The 23,555-nt window shown below is 44.4% G+C and overlaps 1 protein-coding gene across 8 annotated transcripts in view; it reads right to left on the bottom strand.

Moving 5' to 3' along the window:
• ntrk3b (neurotrophic tyrosine kinase, receptor, type 3b) overlaps positions 1-7,650 on the bottom strand; it is a 126,233-nt gene extending 118,583 nt beyond the window's left edge. For 7 of the 8 annotated variants that reach the window (XM_078084881.1, XM_078084880.1, XM_040204351.2 and 4 more), the window contains exon 1: positions 6,944-7,649. In XM_078084881.1, coding sequence (XP_077941007.1) covers positions 6,944-7,185 — 242 coding nt within the window. In that variant the 5' untranslated portion in view covers positions 7,186-7,649. Of the gene's footprint in view, positions 1-6,943 lie in introns of all 8 variants that reach the window. The other variant, XM_078084879.1, reaches the window with a different exon arrangement.
• Between the last annotated feature and the right edge of the window lie 15,905 nt (positions 7,651-23,555).

Below are 23,555 nucleotides of genomic sequence, written 5' to 3' on the forward strand. Positions count from 1 at the left end.
CTGGGAGAAAACAGCAGAGTCTTCACTATTTTTTTCTCACCCCCCCTCCGACGCCCCCCGACGCCCCCCATCCTTAATGCATCTTTTGACTGTTAAAGGGTGTGTGAATGGGTGTGTGTGTGTGGGGGGGGGGGGAGAACTTCATTAGCATGCATCTTTAAAGGGTGCCAGGGCAGTCTGAGGATGCGGCGGGTTGAGGCGGGGAGGTGAGGGGGAGGGTAGGAGGGAGGAGGGGGGGGTGGGGGGGTCGTGGGAGAAAGCTCGGTCGGTCACATGGTCTCCTCGCTGCCCGCCGGGGGGATCTGTAAGGAAAAACCCGGCGCTCTCTCCTCCTAATTCTCAGTTGGAAGCCATGACCCACTTTCCACAAAGACGGGCTCATGCAAACTTGATGCTCTGCTTATAACAGAGGAGCCCGTCGCAGGGCCCGCGGTGAGCCTCGCCATGCGGAGGCCGCAGGGGGCCAAGGGGGGGTAAGGACCCGGCTGGCAGGACATGCGTTTAGCAACTCTGTCAGCGCCGCCTGAACACCACCCAGGCTCTCGACAGGTAGGGGGGGGGGGGGGTTAGGCTGTCGCCATCACCTGAACCCCGAATGACAAAGCGTTTTTTCATTTCCAGATCCCTTTTACACCCTAAGGGGAGGCACAAAATAATGAATGTGAATATCTTTCTCGTAAAACTGACAATGGGAGACATAAAAAGCCCCCCCGCTAGCAGTAGCAAGCGCTGCAGCTACTGTGGACAATTCTGAAATAGCGTGAGAGGCTCGGTAAGCATGTTTTCTGCTTATTTTTTATCAAAAGCACGAAAGATATTCTTAACAATTACAATTTACCCACAGCTCAGAAAACCCAAAGACGGGTGAATACAGAAAGTCTGCGTCTAAAACCGGGCCAGATTTCTTGGATCTTTTTCACTGCTTTGAAATATTTTCCCTGTTTTTAAATATTTGATTGAGCCGCGTTTGCATGCCGTTTGTATTTGAGAAGTCTGGTTGTGTCCATCCTGTGAATTTAGAATAAATATATACAATTTCATTGTAGTGCATTGATGTAGTCTATTGTGATGACAATACATCTGGCAACCTGCTGCTACGAGGCGGTTTAACAAACATTAAGTGAAACACTGAAGGTCCAGATGGCATTTATCATTTCTTTGATCAAATTGAAATCCAAATTTTTTCCAGTTTAAGACTATTTCATTCAAACAACCTTCTGTCAGAATATTCAACTTTTGAGAAGTTTGACAAGAGGATGAATCAAAAAAGTTTTGGGCTTCAGGTGTCATCTGAATCGCTACTAATTTAATGTTCCCCCGTAAACGCATCAGTTAAAAAAAAACTCCTCTCAAATCAAGGACGACAGCGAGCAGGGCCGAATTAGAACATAACAGCTTTTGTTTTGTGTGTGCCGGGATGTGAAGCAGGTATCCGAGGCTGATGTCAGGCAGGGCGGCTAACAGAGGGTAACCGAGGTGATACCAACACACTAAAAACCACACATCACACAGAGAAACCCCCGCAGGCTTGTAAAAAGATCTCGGCCCTGAAGAGCAAAAATGAATAAATAAATCGAGGGAGAGAAATATCAAGGTGACGAAGAAAAGTAAATGGCGGCAACAAAACCATACAGGTGAGCCGGGCATCCGAAACACCGACATCTGAGGCGTCGCACGGCGGAGACCAGAGGACAAAGACGCGGATAAAGAACAGGAGGAGGAGGGGAATAGACACATACGCTGGCAGCGAGGGAGCAGTGCTGCAGTCAGAAACACGGTGCGTTTGAGTGCTCGTCATGGAGGAGGCCGGGGGGGCAAGTTCCAAGATGTACATCCATCTAACGACCCGGATGAGGGGGGGAGGCTGAGCCAAACCGTTTGACTGGGTTCCAGCTGACCTGAAACCTTGTTTTCCCCAAAGATGTTAATCGGAATGTCTATAAATGGACACGGCCTGTTGTTGCCAATTCAACTGGATCACGTTATCAAATGTTCAAAAAGGGTTCTGGCTTGTTTCATATCGAGACGGTTCGCCAGATTTAATTTCGCCGGTTTGAATGAACATTAGTTTTTAAGTCGTTTTTTTAACAAATCCAGTTGTGAACTACACGTCTATGGGTTTATTAAGCAGCCCGTGTGACAGGAAATAGCACCAGTTGCATGTGGGAAATAATAGGGAGTGAAATGAATCCTTTACTGCTCCGTGTTCAAACATTTATCTGCATTTGTTCCCAACTTTTGGAAATGCAATATTACTATGCTGCAGTGTCCCTCTGAAGACATGATCCAAATGTTTAAACGACACATTTCACTCCAGCACTTTAGAAAATACTCTCAGCTTATCAATTACCATTCGTAGTCTTTTGAAAATAGCGATATGTTTGATAGCTGATTATGGACGTTAATAAAGTGTTTCCTTTAGTACTGTGACATTTTAACAAAGTCAGATTGACCTTTAATGAGATGCTCAGATGTTTTCTGCTTCAAATACACTAAAACCGCCATAGCTGGAGGAAGAGAAAATGTTGAATGTAAAGGAACACAGAGGCGATTTGGCGGCATCTAGTGGGGAAGTTACAGATTGCAACCAAGTCAAACTCCAAACTCCCCCCGTGTGCATGTAGGAAAACACACACATACATCTAGAGCCAGTGTAGAAACATGGCAGTGTATTAACTTCTATACTTCCAATAAATCCCACTCAATGTAACAAACTCTTTTAAGTGATAACGCCCAGCGTCGGAGCCGGAGGAAACCTGGAAGAGGTGCTTGGAAACATTCCTTTGGCAACATCAGCTCGCTGGAAGGTTTTGTATGAAATCTGTAGGTGTCCTCCGATCGTTAGCTTTAAGCAGCTCCGCTATTTGGTAAATATAAGAAAAGAAGATTGAACTTCTCAAACTCCTTCTTGAGGGACAAACCAGTGTGAGCCAGTGTTTTTGGGGTCGGCGTTGAAATAGTCCCTTTTAGATCCACTATACAGCAGGAACAATAAAGGTGAGTCTAACGTCATGATGCATTTAAGATGACACAGACGTTTATTGACTGGAGGATAAACATTTTATAGATATCAAACAATCATCTTCAAGCTGCATTTGGCAAAGCAGAAATAACAACAACCACTGAACCATTTCAGAGTGTGGAAGTCTTAGTGTGTTTGCAGATAAGCAGATGGCATTTTTACAAGTCCACATAAATCTCTTTGATTGAACAACGTATTAAAGAAGTAAAAGCTAATGGGAGTGCATTCTCATTCCAAGGGCAGATAGAGGACAGCTAAATGAAACCATCCATAATAAAATGTACATTTGAGCAACAAAAGACAGTGAAGGCAACAGGTGTTTGGTCGCTCGGTACCTGGATGCACTCGTTGATTTTCTTACTGTGCGTATAATTGGTGACATATTGAGCTGAAACCGATATCTGCTGATGTCTGTGGACAACAGAATCGCTGCGTGTCGGAAGCTTTGTGGTTTCCGTTGGTGTGTCCGTCAATACTGACCGACCACGTTCGGGGGGGGAGGGGGAGGAAGCTCTTTTTTTAGCTCTTAAGTTTGCTGAAAAATAAACTGTGAACCGAGGACACAAATCCATGCTGCCGTTCAAGTTCGAGTGAAATCTCATCGTGTCTTGTTGACTGGTCGTGTTGAGAAATGTGTAGATTTTAGGATGCTGTTGGTCTCATTACTTAATCATGGATCAGCGTCTTTAAAGTCCCTCTGCACTCAAACATGTGCATTATTCACTTGGATGTTTGAGTGTTGGCGCAGAGCTCGACGCCGCGCTTTCTCATCGGTGGCTTCTCTGAGCTGCGTTCCAGACGTGCACTTTGTGAAACAGCCAATCGTGCACTTCTTTTGTCTAATAGGCCCCAATGAATTCCTAACAAGGTAATTGACCTACATGTGGAGACGCAAATAGTACAGTTTTTATAGATTATGCTTTTAGACATGTCTGGAGGGGATCTTCAAAAATGTTGCAATAAAAGCAAAAGCGAATAATTCCCTTTATTCAACCACTGTTTCTGTTAACAGATATGAAGATACGTGGAGAAGAGAATTGTAACATTTCCACAAAAAAATGCATATTCTTCAGACAAAATTCTTCTATTACTTAGGTTTTAGTACATTAATAAAAGCAGTCCAAATAATTTGCAGCTTATACATAGAGAGAGAGAGAGACTATATATCATTTTTATTCTATGCATGTGAAGATTCTGCCATCTTTTTATTTTCATGAAAATGACTACTTGATTACTGACGAGTCCCTGTAGAATAATAACGTCCATAATAAATGATACGCCTGCTTTATTGTCACATTGCCGTAGAACATGGCGACTATGACGCCGTCAAAGATCTGGCTTCTGCCAACTGTCCCAGATCCCCTTTAACCGCTTGGCCTCAAGAGTGAACGCACGGATGTTGGCGCACACATGCGCAATTAGGGGAGCGTGGATGCAAGGATGCACTCGAGGGCAAACGAGATCGGAGGGCGGATTTCTATCTTGGTCCATGTGGTGCAGCGATTGAACAGATTCAATCAGTCTCCTTCTCTTCTTCTCAAATCACGCTTTCTAAAAAGGTGAAAAATATCGAAAAAAAGCTAAATGAGGCCAAACGCCATCACGAGGGTTGTAGACTGATTGGATTGCGCAAAGCACCAGCACCTGCAGTCGGAGTGGCACTTACACAAACCTGTCAAGCCGCTTCAATGCTCTCGGAGAGAATTCTTCTCTTTTTTTTTCATTTATTTTCTCTTCTTCTAATATCACAGCATGGCCTTATCTCATCCACTTCAAACAGTGATGCCTCTTGAGATGAATCTCTAATGTGAGAGAACTGGAAAAACTATTATCTGGACGTGGCAGTTTTTCTTTGGCTGGCCGATCATCCCACGGTTGCCTTTCTAGTTTTCCCATCTCCATAAATTGCCCCCATCTCTCTGCTCGTTCCCCTCGTGAGGGGAAATGGACCTGCCGTTAGTAAAGTGCACGTATACCCAACACCTTCCGCAGAGAGACACAGAGAGAGAGGGAGGAAGGGGGGCCGGCGAAAATTTGTGGGCAGAACGTGGCCTCGATCACCAACTACTCAGTATCTCTATGGTTACCGGTTATTATCTTTAAAGAGCATGTTTTACTGGCCCAATCATAAATTAGCTTTCAGCAAATAACTGCTATTACCAAATACACATGTTCGTTTATACCTTTCAATTAGCACAGATAATATTAAATACACTGTCAGCACTATTTTTTAAGCCAAATAATAAACTTGTGCTTTGAAACTGGATCATTTGGATGAATCAGACGTGCAAGCACATCTCTGGTAGGCTGTCAGTGGGCTGCTGCTGCAGGCCCGAGGTTGTGCTGTCCATGCTGAGAGACCTGGTTGGCGACGGGCCATGAGATGCACAGTTAGCCCCGGGTCAATTGCATTAGAGCGTCTCAAAGGCAAAAAGACAGACAGACATAAAGGCGATCGGTGGTTTGTGCTCATCGTAAAAAACAACCGTGGTGCCATTTCGCAACGGTTCTGCTGGGATGACTGGACTAGGTAAGTGGAACAGGTTTCTACAAGGGGGGAAATCTTCATCGCCATCAGTGTGCTCAGGTGACCTCTGACCTTTTGGCTCTTTACCAGCCTCGGATGCTCTTGAAGTGCCAGAGCTTTTAAACAAGTTTTGCATACACAAAAAAATAAATATACTCTCACTGACAACAATACACAGTCACGCAAATGACTCCAGTGCTGCAGAGAGCGGCGCTCCCAGCGCGTGCAAGCATGCATGTGCACAGAGGGTCGCAGGCTACCCTCTAGTGGCACAGCGAGGCGATCAGCCGTGACACAAAAATAAGTTGTCTTCTACCTCAAAATGGATGAAAACGGGTGAACGGAATACAAGAGGAGTTATATAAATAAACAAAAACCAAACGGATGGCGGGGGGGGGGGGGATTCCAGCGCATTAAATGGAGATGTGTTTACTTTATATGGAAATGAGCCTCATCCACACCAGAGGTCTTATTTTAAGGCCCAAGCTCTGACTTTTCAAGAAAGAAAGCTTTGATGTTGGCAGGGAGGATCGATGCCAGGGGAAGAGAGAGAAAGAGGGATGGGGGGAGGGGGGGGGGGTGCAGAATGGATATGTAGGCTACTATCAGGGGGGTGTCGCCTCGGTATGAATCAAACCCTCCATGAATCCCCTGAAACCATCCTGCTACATGTCAGTCTCTCTGGGGAGGAGGGGCGGGGATGGGGGGCGGCAGCCACCCGCTCTGAACATCCACCCACCGGCCCCAATGGACCCCCACGTCATCTTGCACATAATCAAACTTTTTCCCCGGGTCTCGGAAAAACGACAACCGGTCGACCCTCCTGCGCCATTTACTTCCGTTTCATTTGGCACAATCTGTCTTTGCCGCACGAGGCCGGAGGTTTTGAACGCGTGAATCTGCGCTTTTGTCCGCAACATCCTTCTGTCGCTTTGGACCACGCAGGCCTGCGGGATGAGCTGCGGAGGAGGGGGGGGGCAACTTTATGAGGACACACACACACGCACGCACACACACACACACATACACACACACACACACACACACACACACACACACACACACACACACACACACACACACACACGCAATCAGACATTCACTACAAAAATAAATGTTTCCAGATCAGGTAGTTTTACAAAATATTGCTGGGGATTTGTGCCGCGGACACGGAATAAGCGTATTTAACCTCTTATGCAAGATTTTTAAAACAGCATATTTAACAAACAGGTGTGGGGGAGAGAAGAGAGTAAGAAAGTAGAAAGTAATAAATAATCAGCGTAAAAAATCAGCCAACAAGTCGGATCAGTGCGAAGCAACAGACGGTCTCGCGGAGGAGAAAAAAAAAAGCAAACGTGTTCCCAAAGCGCACGACGTGATGCGCATCTACTTACATAGAGGAGATGTTTTTGAATAACTCTGCGATGTCAACAGTGGTCCCATTGGTCCCGGTGTCTTGCAGGGCGAGCAAAGGGAAAAACCTGCCGTTGTCGGACTTATTGCAGTAGATCTCTGTTTGAGAGCAGCTGCAGGTCGGCGGGCAGTCCAGCATGGAGCTCAGGTAGTCCTGGAAAACACTCATCAGGAACAAAACCCTCCACCAGCAAATCCGGATCGAATGAAACCATAGATCCATGTCTCCGGGTTGAAAGTGAGGGGGTGGGGTGTGGGGGGTGGGGGGTGGAGAAGAGGTCCCGATGTCCTCTGGGTTAGATACCGAAAACGGCAGAGTGGAAGGAAGGAAGGAAGGAAGGTAGGAAAGAAGGAGGGTGGTGGTGGTGGTGGTGGTGCGTCTGTACAGAGGAGGCTCTATGTGCGCGTTTTTCTGCCGTGGAGCGATGCTGTAGTGTCCTTGCGCGTCAGAGATTGGGTGAAAAGGAGAGACGGGGGGTGTAAGGGGGAGGGTGGGGAAGGGTAAAAAAAAAAAAAAAAAAGAAGAAGAAAAAAAAGAAAATCCAAAATCAGAGATAAGGAAACGAAATAACGTGAGGCTCCGGTCGTCCTTTCAGCCCAAAACGCATGGTCTCCCCCCCCCCGGAAAGCCGTGCTGCCGCTGCCGCTTGATGCCGTCGTCTCTCTCAAAGCAGGACCAGGACGACTGGAGCAGAGAGGCGCCGGATGAGAAGTTGGAGCATCAAGTCCCTCCTACCGGCTACAGTCATACTGACACCTGCAGCAAGTGCACGCAGCCAGCAGTGATGCTTTCACACAGGACTTCAACATGAGAGGGGCATTCAATTGACAGGAATAAATAAAAGTGGAGTATATATAAAAATATATATATTTGTATTATTTACATTAAAACACATTTAGGAGAAATGCAAAAATAATTTCTAAAATGATACCACTAAATCCAGACAGAGTGATCAGGATAAACAATGGAAAGGATCTTGATGCGAGATTAGTTAGAAATATAAAAACACAAATCACTAGAACATTTATTTAGCAGAAGTGTCCAAACCCTTATTGAACCCTGTTGGTGTTGGCAGGCACAGTGGGCCGGAGTGGAGACCATCCGACTCCTGATTGGTTCTAGCAGCACCTGTACCTGGACGGTTGGGTGACGCCTGAGCAAATCTGTGCTAATGTGCCAGAGGAGCCGAGTCAGTGGCCGTGCAGCCTGACAGAGCTCGAGCAGTTATGTAAAAGAAGAATGAGGGGCGGGGGGGCAAAATGCAGCAACGCTGATAAAGACTAATCTACACAGACGCACGGCTGGAATCTGGGCAGCGACTTGGAGCTGGCAAATAGGTTACGCAAACACGTATCTTCCATTCCTAATTTGGATCACTTTAAAGGGTGTTTTGGATGAAAACAACATGCAGTTGCTGATCTTTTTCTAACATCATTCCATACATCACATCTGGAAGTCAGAAATCATCTCTGCAACCACTAGTTGAGATGTGAAGTTAATAGCAGCTGAGTTGTGATGAAAATAACATACAGCCTCGTTGACATTTTAAGTTGGAAAAACAATAGTGGGAATGCAAAGTAATAGGAGACGTAGCGAGACATCACCTTGATGAGTTGGTGCTCTTTGTGTTGGATTCTGTGAGGTTGTGACGATGAGGAAACGATGGCTTCAGTGGGATGCTGGATGAAAGTGATTTAATGTTCAAATGTAATTAATTATAGTTTTTCCTGTATTGTTCGTTTGCCAGAGCCAAGCAAAGCACCGTTATGGAAAATTGGTGCGTTCATATTTAATCTTAGTTCCATTTAAATAATGGAATATTAACATTAGTGTTCTGTAAATAAATAGAATTGCACACATTTATTAATAAATAAATAAATAACAGTATCTACAATGAACCGTTCTATTATATGAAACTCTACTACTACCCACAAACATTAAAGTCCTATATTAAAAATAAAGCTCACAAAATCAGAAAATCAATTAAAAATGGACCACTTGGACATTACATGCAATATGCAATTTAAAATGCAATTTCTTCAACTTCCATTAACAGGGTGAGCATCAGGTCAACATCAGGGGGGGCAGTAGCTCCATCTGTGAAACTCGGTTAGAGTTGCCGGCACAAGTCCCTTCGATGATGTGAGAATTGCAGAGGTGACCTTGGGGCAAGGCCTCGGAAACTGCCCACTGCTCATAATACCAGGGACGATTACGTGTAGTATTTATAGGATAGTGTAATATATATTTATACATCTATGTTACTGACTTCATTCTTAGTTTTATTGTCCATTTGACCATTTTATGAAGATGTTGTATTTATCTTACTTAATTGAAGTTATTCTGTCACATTTATACTTTTCTAAACTTCTTTTGCAAGCGGTGGCCCCTTTCTAATGGAATTTTTGGTATTTGAAAGTTTTGTGGCAGACTGATAGTAGAACCCCCCTCAATGCCCATCTGACCTTGTCTGAAAATAGATATTGCATGAAGGCCCTCTGACTGTGGCCTTTATGTGTCCTCCAGATCTGTACCTAAATCTGATTGGTTCTGATGCCATCCAGCTGCTTGTCCTTCTCTTTGAAATATTTCCATACGAGGTTTGGACAAACTCACTAAAAGGGTTATGAGTGCAGCCACCACTCTTCACCATGACGGGCTCACATCCCAAGCTGAAGGCAGACCATCTGCGGCCTGACTCCATCCCCCTTCCTCCCGCTCATTCAATTATCATCCTCCTTTGGCTCGTCAATGGCGCACGAGGCCCCTCTGATTTTAAATGTGTGTTCACCGTGACATCCACCAACCCCCCCTTTAGTTCTCCACCAGCTCAGCTGGTAGGCTAGAATCAATCAGCAACATCCAACATGGCTGTGCAGCCTTCAAAGGGTGCGGCTGAAGATGAAGGGGCTGCATGGGCAGAGCGCGGAGTTGTGGAGGACTAATTAAGTTCAGGAAGCAGTCCTGCCATCTCTCCAAACTGCGCAACTTAAAAGACGATGCGCTCTCACATCTGTTTTTACAGAAGCGAGAACTAAGTCTGCCCCCTCCAGAACCGCAGCGAAAAAATCTGATTTAAAGTAGAACATTCTACTTGTAGTAGACGGTTCAACACAAAGCCAATTGTTTCTTGGCTGTAAGACGTTTCAATCAGTGTTTTCCAAAAGAACGGTCAAACCATTGTGGATAAAGATGAGCCCATTTATATGTTAGATACATTGCCACGTTTCACTTTCCACCCAGAAACGCTTGATATCAGTCACTTTAACCTGAAGCCTCAGCTTGCACATTTAGTGCCCGCTAGGCTCCCTCAGTGATAAGCAGCCGCCACTGAGGATGCCTGCTAGTATTTACGGCTCCTCCCTGATGAGTACCTCTACTCACTCAGAATGTCACCTGAGGAGTCAGAGCTCTGAATCTCCCCGTTTTAAAGACTTTCACTCTCTCTAAACAACCACCACACGTAACGCCATCAGCGTTTAACCTCCAGCTGCGAACGGTGATCTGGTACGAGCTTCTCCAGGAAGCCGACAGTTCGAGACTGATGCAACCTGCTGTTTGTTTCCAGTCTGTTGCTACGCTCTTTTATGTGGAAGCTTTTGCTCTTTTGTATGTCGGCTCTCCTTCTGAAAGTACAAAAGTATTTTTATCAACCATTACATGTTCCACTTAGTAGGCTGTGTGACACCTATTTCCCATTCTTTAGTTAAACTTTCATCAATACTTTATGAATAATTGAAAAGGGAAAAAGTATTAAAAAAATATACTGTAAAAATACTGGCAACGGGAAGGACGAGAGTCATTTTATCCACTTTGCACTTTTTTTATTCACGAAGCCAGATTATTTAAAAATATTATAATATTTGATTTATTGTATTAATTATTATTGGGAGCTACTTCTTTGCCGTATGTCATTTATTGGTTTTGTGTAGAGGGTCAGAAATTGTAGACTTACATTAGGTGAAAAAAGCAAAAGTTAGGATATGGCAACAAACCCACTCACAATAAAACAACAATGCGATGTCTCGTGGTTGAATATTATGTACTATGTCACCCGCTCTCACTTAGTCACCATGATTGCATTTAATTTGCAGGTCCACCACTACAATGGATCCAATTGATTGTATGTTGTAACTACTTTAAGAAGAGCATGGGCGGGGTACTTTTGCATTAACGGGTGCTTAATGCTGCCTTGTTGGCCAGGACTCCTTCCGTAAGACAGATTTCAATCGCACTGCGCATCCTGGAAAACAAAGATCGAACAAAAACATTAAAATGAGTAGTCAATTTAGTTATTGCATTATCAAGATCCTAATTAGTTTTAAGAGATTAAGGAATCCATTTCCCTGTGCTCTGCTAAAGGCTAATGGAGGAACTCATCGCATTCAATCAATGCACACGTAGAGCGGCACTCGGTTTGAGAGGTTTCAACTTCTCACTCGCGCCTCACTTTGTCACTGACGTCATTCCTTTATTTCCTGCGTCCTCGACTCCATTGTGTCACTTCTTGCTAATTCAAGGGAGGAGCGGGAATAATTCCCAAACATCGGTCACGAGTGTGTGTTTTAGAAATATACAGATAAGCTGGGTTATTTTTTTCTTTTCTATTTCTGGAGGACAGTTTGGATCAACTTATTCAGACTGTCTGAAAGCGGCTCTGATGAGATAATACTGTAAAGCAATGAATGTGAAATAATGTTATGTTCTGCACACTATTGCAGAGATCCTGAAAAAATATTACATTTTTGAAGAAGCTCTTGGTTAAAAACCTCTGTTCTTACATCATAAATTGAGGGAGCCAAAAAGGAAAAGAAGGATACAAGACGGATGAGAATTGGGGACAAGAGGGGGGGGGAAGTGGGGAATTTGGAGAAGAAAGCATCACAGTGACAGGACGGTAGGAAGGATGTCTCCTCCGGGCCGCAGCAGTTCGGTGGAGGATGCAGCCAACACACCCAGCAGTCTGCAAGCTAAACAGTACGTACATTCACCCCCCACTCTTCACACAGCCCATATAGATTCTTTGTTTCCACCCCCATTCAGCTCTTGCCATTCAATAAGCTACAGTCAATTAGTCAAGGTGCATTACACATTGTAATCCTGACCTGCGATTTACATCCCTCAGTGCTTCTGCCCTGCGAAGAAGGATGTACTCCCCACGCATTGGTGACAGTCCATGGATTTGATGACTTTTGATGAATTCTTGTCACTGAGTGCCATTAAGACTGAACTGTGACCGGCTATAATCAGCCACATATGACTCATCTGCCCTTGTCTTCAAAAGAGGCGAAACCAAGACCAAATGTAATCATCAGCGGAGATATCCACGTTTAACCAGGAGATCATTTCAATCACAATGAGCAATCCAATCCACACTTTCAGATTTCTGCATCTGGCCGTTCACTAAGCCTTCAGCCTCTCCAGACGCAAACACACAAACAAGCATAATAGTGCAAGAAATTGATTTCACAGTGTGTCTGTCTGCAGTAACATCAGCTGCAAAGTCTCAGGTGCATTTTTCTAGAAAATTTCTCTGGTTAATTTGCTCCTTGCTTGAAGAAACAACCACTATAAAAGGCCACTATTTCATAAACAGGTGGGCAGAAATTCTATTGTTTGTGGATGGCCTTCGGTCGTAGACACAATGATAATACTCAAGGAGGGGAAGGGCCCATTTATTACAATGCTCCTTTTTTTAACAGCCTAGATGTTACAGAAATAATCACCCTAAAGGCCAGACTTGAAAAGGGGAAGTTGATGAAGCAGGTCGATAAGCTGGAACAGGGCAAAAGGAGTATTTGCATTCATTATAAGAAGTAAAAAGTCCAACTAAAGTGCAGAAAGGAAAAAAATCTGCATCCTCACAGAAATACATTCCTCTCCCCACAAACACAGTGAATGGAGCATCACTTTTGTAAGAGCTGCCGCCTGTCCAGGCAGGTGCAGGGCGACAGAAACAGAAAAGGCATCCGAATGATCCAGTATGCCCATCGTACATTGGATCCATTAACTGCTGCATCCCTGGGCACTCATTGCCCACCAACGAAAGCAGCAAAGTATAACAGTGACATTTATCACAAAACCCTCTTCCCATACTTGTTAACAGTGTCCAGCCAGTTTGCACTTTCATTGATTGAGCTGCTGAGCAGCTGATCTACAACACTCAGGGAGAACAACCACGTAAATGAGCACATAAAACAAGCAAACGGAACTAGCTTGTGTTATTTATAAACCTTAATTGTAAATGTATGAAATAAACAAAGACACCGGACTGAAACTAATGACCCATCAGACACGTGTTAGTGTCGAGCAGGGCCAATAGCAAACAGGGATACAACAAACCTTTCTACAAAACTCAAATAAACAAATGGATTTTTTAAAAACGGAACGTTATCTAAAAGAAAAAAACAAATCTGACTCATGCTGACGTGAGTGATTGAGGTTTTGATGCTTCCCCTTTTGCGTTACTAATTCCATCATGTTAAAATGTACCTTTTCTTATATTTGCTGTTTACTGCCACCTTAGAAGTTGTATTATATCATATCGTATAGACTATTTTAAATAAAATAGATCTGTAAAGTACCTGCTAAGAGGTAATATAAATTTAGTGCGGTACAAAAAAAAATCCCTCTTAATAGAGTAAAGAGGACGTATCATGAAAGGGTGCCTTGACTGAAAAAAACGTTTCTAACTGAAAACCCTCCACAGCCTTTTAGCACATCTTTCTTTAATAATAGAACAAGTAGTTCTATATTCAGTACACACTAGATCACCGGGCCTCGCGTCACATTTTGCTCTATAGTTTGCAACACAAGGGCAAAGGTTCCTTTATTTTTGAAGCATCTCTCCTCCCGCCGGGTGCAGGAAGACGCCGCGAGAGTTTGCGCCTGTCACCTTTAATTAGAAGCAATTCCCCTAAACTGGACTTTTATCTCCCAAACCCACAGTGACTGAAGGGAGCCGGCTGCTTCGACGCGGCCATTTAACCTACGCAAACACCACCAGCACCACCATGCCAACGCACGGTGTCCCCACGCAGAATAAGCTACGTGTTAAACGGCTTTTTAGAAACAGTTAAATTATTCAAAAGTCACATTTTCTTTTGTCGCCGACCCAGGACCCATGTGACAAAGGCACGAGCGTCTGAGTCGTCAGCCTCGGTTAAATGAAACGTCAGGGCCTGTTCCTGCCAACAGCTGATTAAAAATGGATTAATCAAGTTTGGTTATGGTCAGGACAGCACAGAGATTCAATTTATCACTCGGGCCTATTTAAAATGTAATTACATCACAAGCGTTGATTGATTGGAGCAAGACACAAAAGGTTTTTGGGATGTTTTCAAATTGGCAGAGCTCTGACACCGCAGTGCTAGTCGCTCTGTTTGCGGTGTGACAGCGGCAGACGTCCTTCTCAGACCCGTTGCCTGACGGCCGCGGAAGGAGATGAAAGATGATTTGAGCAGCTTGCTGAAAGGGGAAGAATTGAAAAAAAATTAAATAGCACAAAGATCATGTTTTGGCAAAAAGTTCTTGTATCTTGTAAAGGAATATGACCTCATGAGGAGTCAGAAGAATGTTTTTCCACATCTTTCAGAAGCACTTCCGGTCAGACGCTACGTGCAGACAAACATCATCCAAAATGGCCTCTGGTAGATTCACCGGCACAAATCACTTTAAACTAAGACTGTGAACAAGACAGAGATGCAGATGTGAAAGATGTATTACAGAAGAATACGAAATCAGGGATGTTAGGTCATGAAAAATACGCAAAACGTACAAAAGATTAGAAAGAATTGATTGCGTTCTAGGCAGCTAAATGATGGCTTGTTATGAATATCATTCATTCATCAGGGCTCTTTGGGACCAGACCCATCCATTACACCCACGCCATTTTTTAAGTTTTGTCTTGTATTGCTAATTTGTAAACCAAACAATACATAAATCAATACTTAGTGTGCAAGGTTTCAGTGCGCAGTGATTTTAATCAGATAAAAGGTTTAAATTGTAATTTGGGAGGGATGCGATCCCTGAAGCGCTTTGAAGATGTCGCTCTGTGAGCATCAGGTTGTGTACTCAAATCGGCGACCTGCTGGGATCGCAGGACGGGAAATGTGAGTGAAATGCCAGCATCATATGCTCGACTCCCGTCGAGGTGCCAACAGGCAACGTGTTTAACACCGAAATGACTCCGCTCGCAGCCAAAGTGGGAGCTCAGCCGGGGTCCCAGGCCACAACGGCTGGGGTCGCACTGGGCAGATCCAGGTGTGAAATTATTTGTAGAAAAAGGGATAGAGTTAATGGTTTTGGTATAAATGTTGCAAAGGTAAACACTGGTGCTTGAAGCGAGCATGACTTATTCAGGGGTGATGCATTGTGAACAAACCGCAATTGACATAGCAACCGTGTTGCTAAACGGTTTCCACAACCAGCGCTAGCATTAATTTAAAGTCCAATGTTCTCTTCCTTTTTACTCCGGGTAAAACATCTGTCCTTTCGGCTTCAAATGCTCCAGCTAGTTGCTCTGTACAGTGCGTTTTCCTTATCTTCCTAAATTCATTTGTTGTTGCAAATTGACAACAAGCGAGCCTCCTCTCCCCTTAATCACAGTCGTTCAATAACTGCTGCAGCCAGTTTGTGCCAATTGTCAGCCATGTCCCCCATCAAACTGTCCTCAGGAGAGACGCCGAGGCCCCTCGCTCGACAACTTTTGTCACCGATCCGATGAGCCGCCGCATCGGTCCCAGCATCAATGGTGGCCCCCGATGGTGCGACTATCCCTCTGAGGGTGAGCTGAAGAGCAGCATGCGTCATCCTGCAGGGACTGCGCTTTGCTGCAAGGATCACGTGTCCATAAAGGCCGAGCCTGGAAGTTAGCATCGCACTGGTTTCCTCCATGAAAGGGCAATTTCCAGAAAACAATGGTTTATGATAAATGTGTAACCGCCAGACGCAGCCTTGTTTTAATTCTACAGCAATCTTAGATATTTGTAACTGCATGTTTTTAATTGCAACTGCATGTCATTTTAATCATTTGCATGTTTTAATTATCTAGCCGTGTAAGTTGTAATATTCTTGTTAATGGGGAGTTTTTCCTCATATTCATTAATGGCTGAAGAGTGGCGCGTCTCATTAATTGCCTGAAGGCGTGTCTTGTAATCATCAGCAGGTGTGCTGCATGACCCCTTCCTTGAGTAACCTGGTGAGGTCGATGGAGCAGAGGCTCTGTGCACTAAGTCAGGCTGGACTCAAGTTGTCAAAAAATGACTCACTCGCGTCTTTTCCTACCCGCTATTCCTTGGTGCAAAACGTCATGGGGTCAAGGAGAGATGGTTAGGAGAATTCATGAGGATTCAGGAAGAGATAAGCGCTGTATTTAAGGGATCTGACTCCTCCTTCACTAACTAGCTTAAGCCACGTAGTCATGACGTCAGTGTGGAACTACAATCTCTACCAAGAAGGACTACAAAGAAGCATCTTCGATGCCTTCATGTGTCGTTACAGTACAGAGTCATGCAGACGACATAAAACAACCAACATAAAGGAGTTAACAGTTACTCACATGATCTAATTACGTTTCTCGGTCCCGATCGTTAATTCTCTGGCAGGAACGGCCGGATGATACGTCCCTATATAAATATAACTATCTCCTTTCCTTTTGCTGAAGGAGATAAGTAGGGAAGCATTGAAGCTTCTTTAAATTCAAACAGCTCTTATCACGGAGGCCACTTATGTCAACTTGGGAACATTCCCAAGCTAATTTGACAATTCAAATCAAGCCTTTAAGTCAACGTTTTTTTAACTGTTTTGATTGAGATTTACAATTTTTTTCACAGGTTTTGCTTCTGTGTGAGATGTGTGTCATTTCTTTTATATTTTTACACTTAGGTTGATTGTTTTTAACTGGAGTTTTGTAAGCCAGTGATTTCATTGTAAATAAACAATCTTGCTTCTAAATTTTGTTTGATATTTGGCACATACACTACCTCACTGTGGAACAAAGAAATGGTAGTTAAGATGAAGTTCTCCCACTCTGACATGAAAGGACGTGGCTTTGCTGGTAGTGCACTTTGGTTACACATACAGGTGTTGCTGTGTAAGACAAGCTAGACAACCTTCACGTGAATTACTTTTGACTATTATTTTTGAAGCGTGGATGCATTCAGCAGAAGTAACGCTGTTAAACCCAGACTTTATTTCACCAAAAGCAATAAGAAAAAAAACTAAATGCAGACTGCAAGACAAGGAATCAAGAAGCGTACAAAAATCTGACTGAAAAGACTCGTTCCTGCAGAACTGTTTGCACGTGCAAACATTTGAACCCCAAACTCCCTCTTTGTCTGTCCGAGTATTTGGATCATTAGCACAATGCTGCATTCAGACCTAATACCCTGATGTATGAGGCTGGAAATCCTGTATTCATGTGCCAGAATCCGCTTCCCGCTCGCTGAGATGCAGCGGCGTGATAACCGTTAGCCAAACTCCTCGGTTAGTTCTCGGCCAAATGGGCCGAGCCCGTTGGCAGCCTCTCTGCAGACGGATGATATTCTTATTATGTGGACATTCCCACTGCGGGATGAATAGATAAATGGGAGTGCATGTATGCCGTTATAGCTGCGTTAATTATTCATCAGCTATTTTTTGCTTTGCGCGAATATCTGTTTTATCCCTCAGGATCTCGTTGTTTTTCCTTTTTCTCGGCGCGGGCGTGCACGTAGGAAGGGGCGAGCGCACGATGACTCATTGCTGCCTGCAGAGTCACACAAGTCAATGCCTGCCGACTTCTATCGACCAATTATTCGCCGGGTCACCGGCGTGTGAGCGGGCCGACTGGGCGGTCAGCGGTGCCCGCCGAGCAGGCCGGGCTGTGGGCTCTGGCTGGGATTGAATAGTGCGGCTTGGGGGGTCGAGGGGCCCTTTTTCATTGTGCCGGGGCTGACAGACCGCCGGAGAGCTGGGCGGCAAACATCAGCGCTCAGTCCCCCCCCCCCCCCCCATGTTCCTCCGCACCGGCGGCAGGTCACTCCCAGGACCTTGACAAAATAAGGGAGTTAGACTCCATTTGTTTTTCCGTCTCTGCTCCCCGGAGAATCAAAGGGGAAGACATTTCCAGCAGTCCCGCTCGACTGCGTCCGACTCACTTAAGAGGTTAGTTTTCGCTTCGCTCCCTCCGAGCTTTGTTCACACATCCAGCAGACATGGCATGTGGGACAGTTGTGGCTTAGCTTGGCCAGAGTAGCGGGGGGGGGGGGGGGGGAGGCAGCGCTGGCTGCCGGGGAGGCAACCGAGAGGACAAACAGCACTGTGGAGAAATGAAAGGGAGCGTTGTGAAAAGGCCAGACTTAGATTGGGTCTCTTTCGGGGATGGGGGGGGTGGGGTTCTCGGGACGAGAGGAAAAACTGGCTGCATGAGGGTGTTCGCATGTGTTTTGCATTTATCGCTCAGTCGTTTCCACCAGAAATAACGCAGATACTTTGGCTTTAATGTTTAAACCCACACATTGGCTTCTTCTTTCTAGATAGATCCATAGAGAGAAAAGCCTCTCGTTCATACAGTGGGGAAAAAGGGGCGCACGTTCCAGGACGAACAACTGGAGTCCAAAAAATAAAGAGACAGGGGGAGATAACAACCACAGAGCTGTAAGTGAGACAGCTGCACAGGCAAGAATGTGCTTCCAGTCACCTTCACTATACTTCATTGCTCACAGAGCGACGGGAAACAGCGGCAAGTGCAGGCGGCTTTGCAATTTCAGGGCTCTTTCCGAAATGAGATGTCCATCACTTTTATAAATATGATGCCTGCTCTCAAAGAATGACTGCTGTCTTGCAATTCAGGCTTCCTTTAGATTTTTACCATCCTTTTTAAAGGCACACGCTTCCTACGCTGTGGAGAATTTTCCCAAATTAACACGCATGGGAATACAATGTTTCTGTTTGTGTCCTCAAAATGTGATTGATTTGTAAACTGTTAACATCTTAAAAGACAAAGTTTAAATCAAAATGACAAAAAAGTACCCTAATTTCAGAATTCAAGAACAATTTAAGAGACATTGCAAATCTCCTGCAACTAACGAGTGTCAGTGTCAGGAGGCCCTGAAAAGTCATGCAGATGTAAATTACATTCTGTTATAAACAAACTAAAGAAATACCCTAAATGTCCACTTTGCATTAGTCACATGACAACTCGTTTTCACTCCTATACCAAAGACCGCTATCTTAGATTTCGTGCGACGCCATGTTGTTTTTTTTTCACAAACAATTAACGGTAACTACCATATTTGTAATGTGGAGGAGTGACGCACAGATGGCCCTCTTAGCTGATAACAGTAAGCCCGCCCTACAGCATACTCTGCTTTATGGCCTATTTTACTCTAAAAGGAAGTATCATTTTGTAAAAGAAAATAATGGTACTGAAAACGACTCCAAACTTGCATTCAAAACAATTAACATTGTGTTAACATTTCTTCTGATGTAATAAATCAAGTGAGTAGTCGTTTTCTCAAAGACGTTCCTACAGTGTGACTTATTTTTGAAAGTCGCCACCTGATCAGTCAGAAGAGTGATTGTTTGATTTGAGACACTTTTTCATTGGCTAAACTTGCCGACCAACTGCAGCGTGAAGCCGTCCTCCGCAGCGTCAGAGAGCAACCAGCAGGCTGTATCTACATAGTGTGCTAACACCCCTGTTTTCAGTAAGAAAAATACTTATTTTAACCCAAACCCAAATGTTTTCCTAAACCTAAGCAAGTAATTTTGTTGTGCAAATTATCCGATAAGGGACAACAATATCTACCCTGAAGGTAACATTTTGAAATCTGGTTTCAAGACTACTCTCCAAATCTGCCGAATAGTCATAAATCTAGGCAAGTGTCATTGACGACCCATGCCCAGGTTCTGGTAGAGGGGCCCTTTGATTTGGGACTCAAGGTCCCAGTGCTCTGACTCAAAGGTCTCCTCAGGCCGCGTGGTGAAAACCGGCAGTATCAGTAGAACAGAATTTCAGTGTATGTCATCCGTGTTTTGGCAGCACCCACACGCAGCCCGATATGCAATCACTGTGGTTGCGTTTGTGAAGCAGTTTGTAAACAGCCGTGACGCCTGAAATGTGCATCTGTGTTCACAGCTGTATTGATGAAATGGTTAGACACACACAAGACGGACGAGCACAAAACTCTGCTACGCGAAGAGTGATTTGAACTGAGCATTTTAATAATTCATCCCTCGAATGCCTTCAGCAAGAACAGATGCAGAGAATCTTAAAAAGAGCTTAAGGCCAAAGTGAAAGTTGTATTTAGTATTTGTGTACCAACAAGCCTACAGGTGTGTGCAGCTTCAGTAACTCCTGTGACACCAGTGTTTGGCTCCAGGGTGAAATTAAGGTCATATGTGGGGATTTGACGTACTTGTAAAGGAAGCAACTACGTAAACAGCTGTCGAACCTCCTCACTTTACTCGTCCCTTCCTCCTCTGTAGCTTGCAAATCTCCTGCCAGGAATATATAATGTTTGTCACATCTAATAAAAGCCTCCTGCGGTTTGCTTCTGACCCCTGTGCCTCGTACTGTTTGCAGTAATAATCAGAGCGAAGCAGATTCTTTTCCTTGTTGTCGTCGTTGCTCTTTTGTTACAAAGACCGAGCGACTCTTCCAGTTCCAACTCCAGTGAGGGAGCGCTTGCTCTCTGTCTTGGGGGAGAATTTTGCAGGTTGCAGAATGAAACGGTGACCCGGTTCTCTCTCGGTTAGCGTCTTGGCAGTTTGATGCTTCTGTACACTTGCATCGCAGCGGGTGATGTCAAACAACGTTCCCCGGCGGTTCCCTGCAATTAGCCCCCCGTGCATCGCTGCGCATGTTGACAGCATACATTCTCCGTCAAGCAGATGTTTCATCAAGTAATGGGATGTCAGTCTGAAAAAGGGAATTATTATTTGAGCCATTGAAAAAACACGTTTCCTGTGGGTGTGTTTTGTGTTTCGCTCCATCGAGCAGTCACTGGTGCTCATGCAAAAAAAACCTTTTCCTCTTGTTAATTTAACTACTCATTGGCATTTTTACTTGCCATAGATAATGACTTTAGATAACTGTGTGTAAATGACCAGGATAAACATGATAAATGCCACCTTTTAAAAAGCGCTTCTTCAAGAGAATTATGAATTAGAATGATATATGCACACAACGTTACATGTTTATTCACAAAACTGGCTCCAGATATTTAAACTGCAGAGGTGTGCAGGGTTTAGTCATACTTTCGCAGATCCATAAAGCAAAATGTACAGTATGCTTCTTCATAATGCTGTTACTGCTGTGTCCATTTCTAGGGTCGCACTGCAAATGAAATAAAGAACAAAGGGTTCACTATGACTTATAGAGTGCAAAAGGTGATGTTCTACTGTCAGGCATAATAAATGGAGTTTATCAGTTTGCATAAACCTGCATGTGAAGAACCATCCATCTGCCGCTGCCAATATTTATATCTTTAATTAGCATTTGTAGTTTGAGGTTTTCACATTGATATTGTAGCCACTTAAGAACACATCATTTTGCAACAGTGGTTGTTGCATGAGGCCCGAGGTTAGTGGATTTCCATCAGAAAGATTCAAGAATAGCAAAAGAGATTGATTTGCTTCAATCAGCCAATGATCAATTATCCAGTGCAGGCGGAGAGTAATGTTCATGAAATGAGCCTGACAACCAAAATGATTGAAGGGAATAAATAGACATAGCAAAGTGGAAATAAAAAAAAGAAGAAAAGTAATTACTTTTATTCATCCGGAGGTCACGTGAATTCTTGTTACTGAGACACTTTGAATTAGAAGCTTGTCACGGTGTGGTCAGAAAGTACTTAACCCACAGTTACCCGCCACCCTGTGGCAGCATTACATGCAAAATTGAAGATTGAAAATGTGCTGCTTGTTCTCTCACAAGTCACGTACCACGATTACCGCCTCCCAGCAGCGTTTGTCTTTGGTCTGTTTTGTTAGCAGGATGACGGACGAGCTGCTGGCGGTTACGGCTTAACAGTCGCTACAGATAGTGAGCTCGTAGGTTTGAGCACGGCCACTCAAGTCCGCTTCCCCGACCTCCATCACAGAAATCTGCCACACGGAGCCACGCATACCAAAGTTGTACACACTGCAATTCCTGCCTCGTAAGAAGAGGTTCATTATAATACTGCCAATTTGTTGGAACATAATTATATTCTAAAGAAAAATAACTAAATCCTAAACACCTTTCACATTAAATCCCATTTCGAGAAAATTTCACCGTCTAACGGAGTTGCTTGTTCAGCGAGAAGACGCGGCGGCGATTGGAGTGTGACGTGCAGACAAGCAGACAAGGTGTAATCCGTAGATAAACAGCGACAAGGAGCAGGCGAACGGGGGCGAAGCTTGTAGGGGGAAACGATGGCCTGCCTACAATGCAGAGCGCCCGGCCAGCAAAGTACAAGCCAGCTGGAAGGGTTTTGCTACCAACAGCCCCATTTACATTAAGTTCTACATGGTTGATTGACATCGGAGGCACTGTGGCAATGATAAAACACGAGCCTGTGTGAGGAGCGAGGGCCCATTTCATAGCAAGAAGAATAATGCATAATGGATTAGGATACATTAAACATCACTACTTGTTAGTCAGATGGATGGATAGACAGAAAGGCACACTGATTGACAAGGGCCTCTTTTCCCCTCTGTGCATGAAAAAATACAAATGATATAAATATTTTTTTTTTCAACCCCCCCAAGCGGCAGCCATTTTCATTCTGCACTAGCTGTAACTCTGACTGGATAAGCTAATCAGCTGGGGCCTCAGGGATTAGGTTCCTTATCGTATCTCTGCCACCAGTCAGGTTAAGCATGCTGCCACATTGCAACTCTTTCTAACAAAGCTCCATTTTAAATCAAGATTTGGGTGAAGCCACCCACTCAGTTAATTGGTTTCTATTATGTTAGGAGGGATTGTATGGCAGCCAAGTCAGGAGGACCGGCTCGGGCTAAAGTGTGCGCTACACTGCGTGCGTGTGCGCACCCCCCACGCACACGTAAAAACTTTAATGCATGTTTTTTGGGAACGTCCTTCCCTGTGTCACAGCGACCACGGCGATGGATGGGATCAGCTCGGCAGCTCTGATCCGAGCCCAGTGGATTGCATCACGGTCGGATGCCATCTGTCCAACGGAGACACCCGAAGTCATCAACAAGTTCTGCTGAAAGTTCGAGCATCAGGGAATGCAGATGAACTCAGACACTCGTTCAATCTCAACGCAATGTTTAATAAACAGGGTTGCACGACGGCCATCGGATGTTCTTTCATTAGTGCTGCGGGCAGAGCTGTCTCAGGCAGAGCTGGCCACGTTGTCCACTCCTGTCTGTGTTTCTGTGAGCTGCAACCTTTCAAAAATAAGGAATTCAACTTGGTTTGATTTCAAGATTACTGTGTGTATTGTTTCCCTTGGTAACTACTAATGTGTTCTCTGCAATGAAGACCTGCGATAGAGCGTACCAACGTACATGCAGCCTGTGCTTTACTTTTCTGACCTCTGAAACTTGTGTTCGGTTATTCTGCTCTGAAATAAGACGACCCAGAAGGTGTTTTTTGGGGC

Source organism: Gasterosteus aculeatus, chromosome 12 (assembly GCF_964276395.1).
Source record: "Gasterosteus aculeatus chromosome 12, fGasAcu3.hap1.1, whole genome shotgun sequence".
Lineage (NCBI taxonomy): Eukaryota > Metazoa > Chordata > Actinopteri > Perciformes > Gasterosteidae > Gasterosteus > Gasterosteus aculeatus.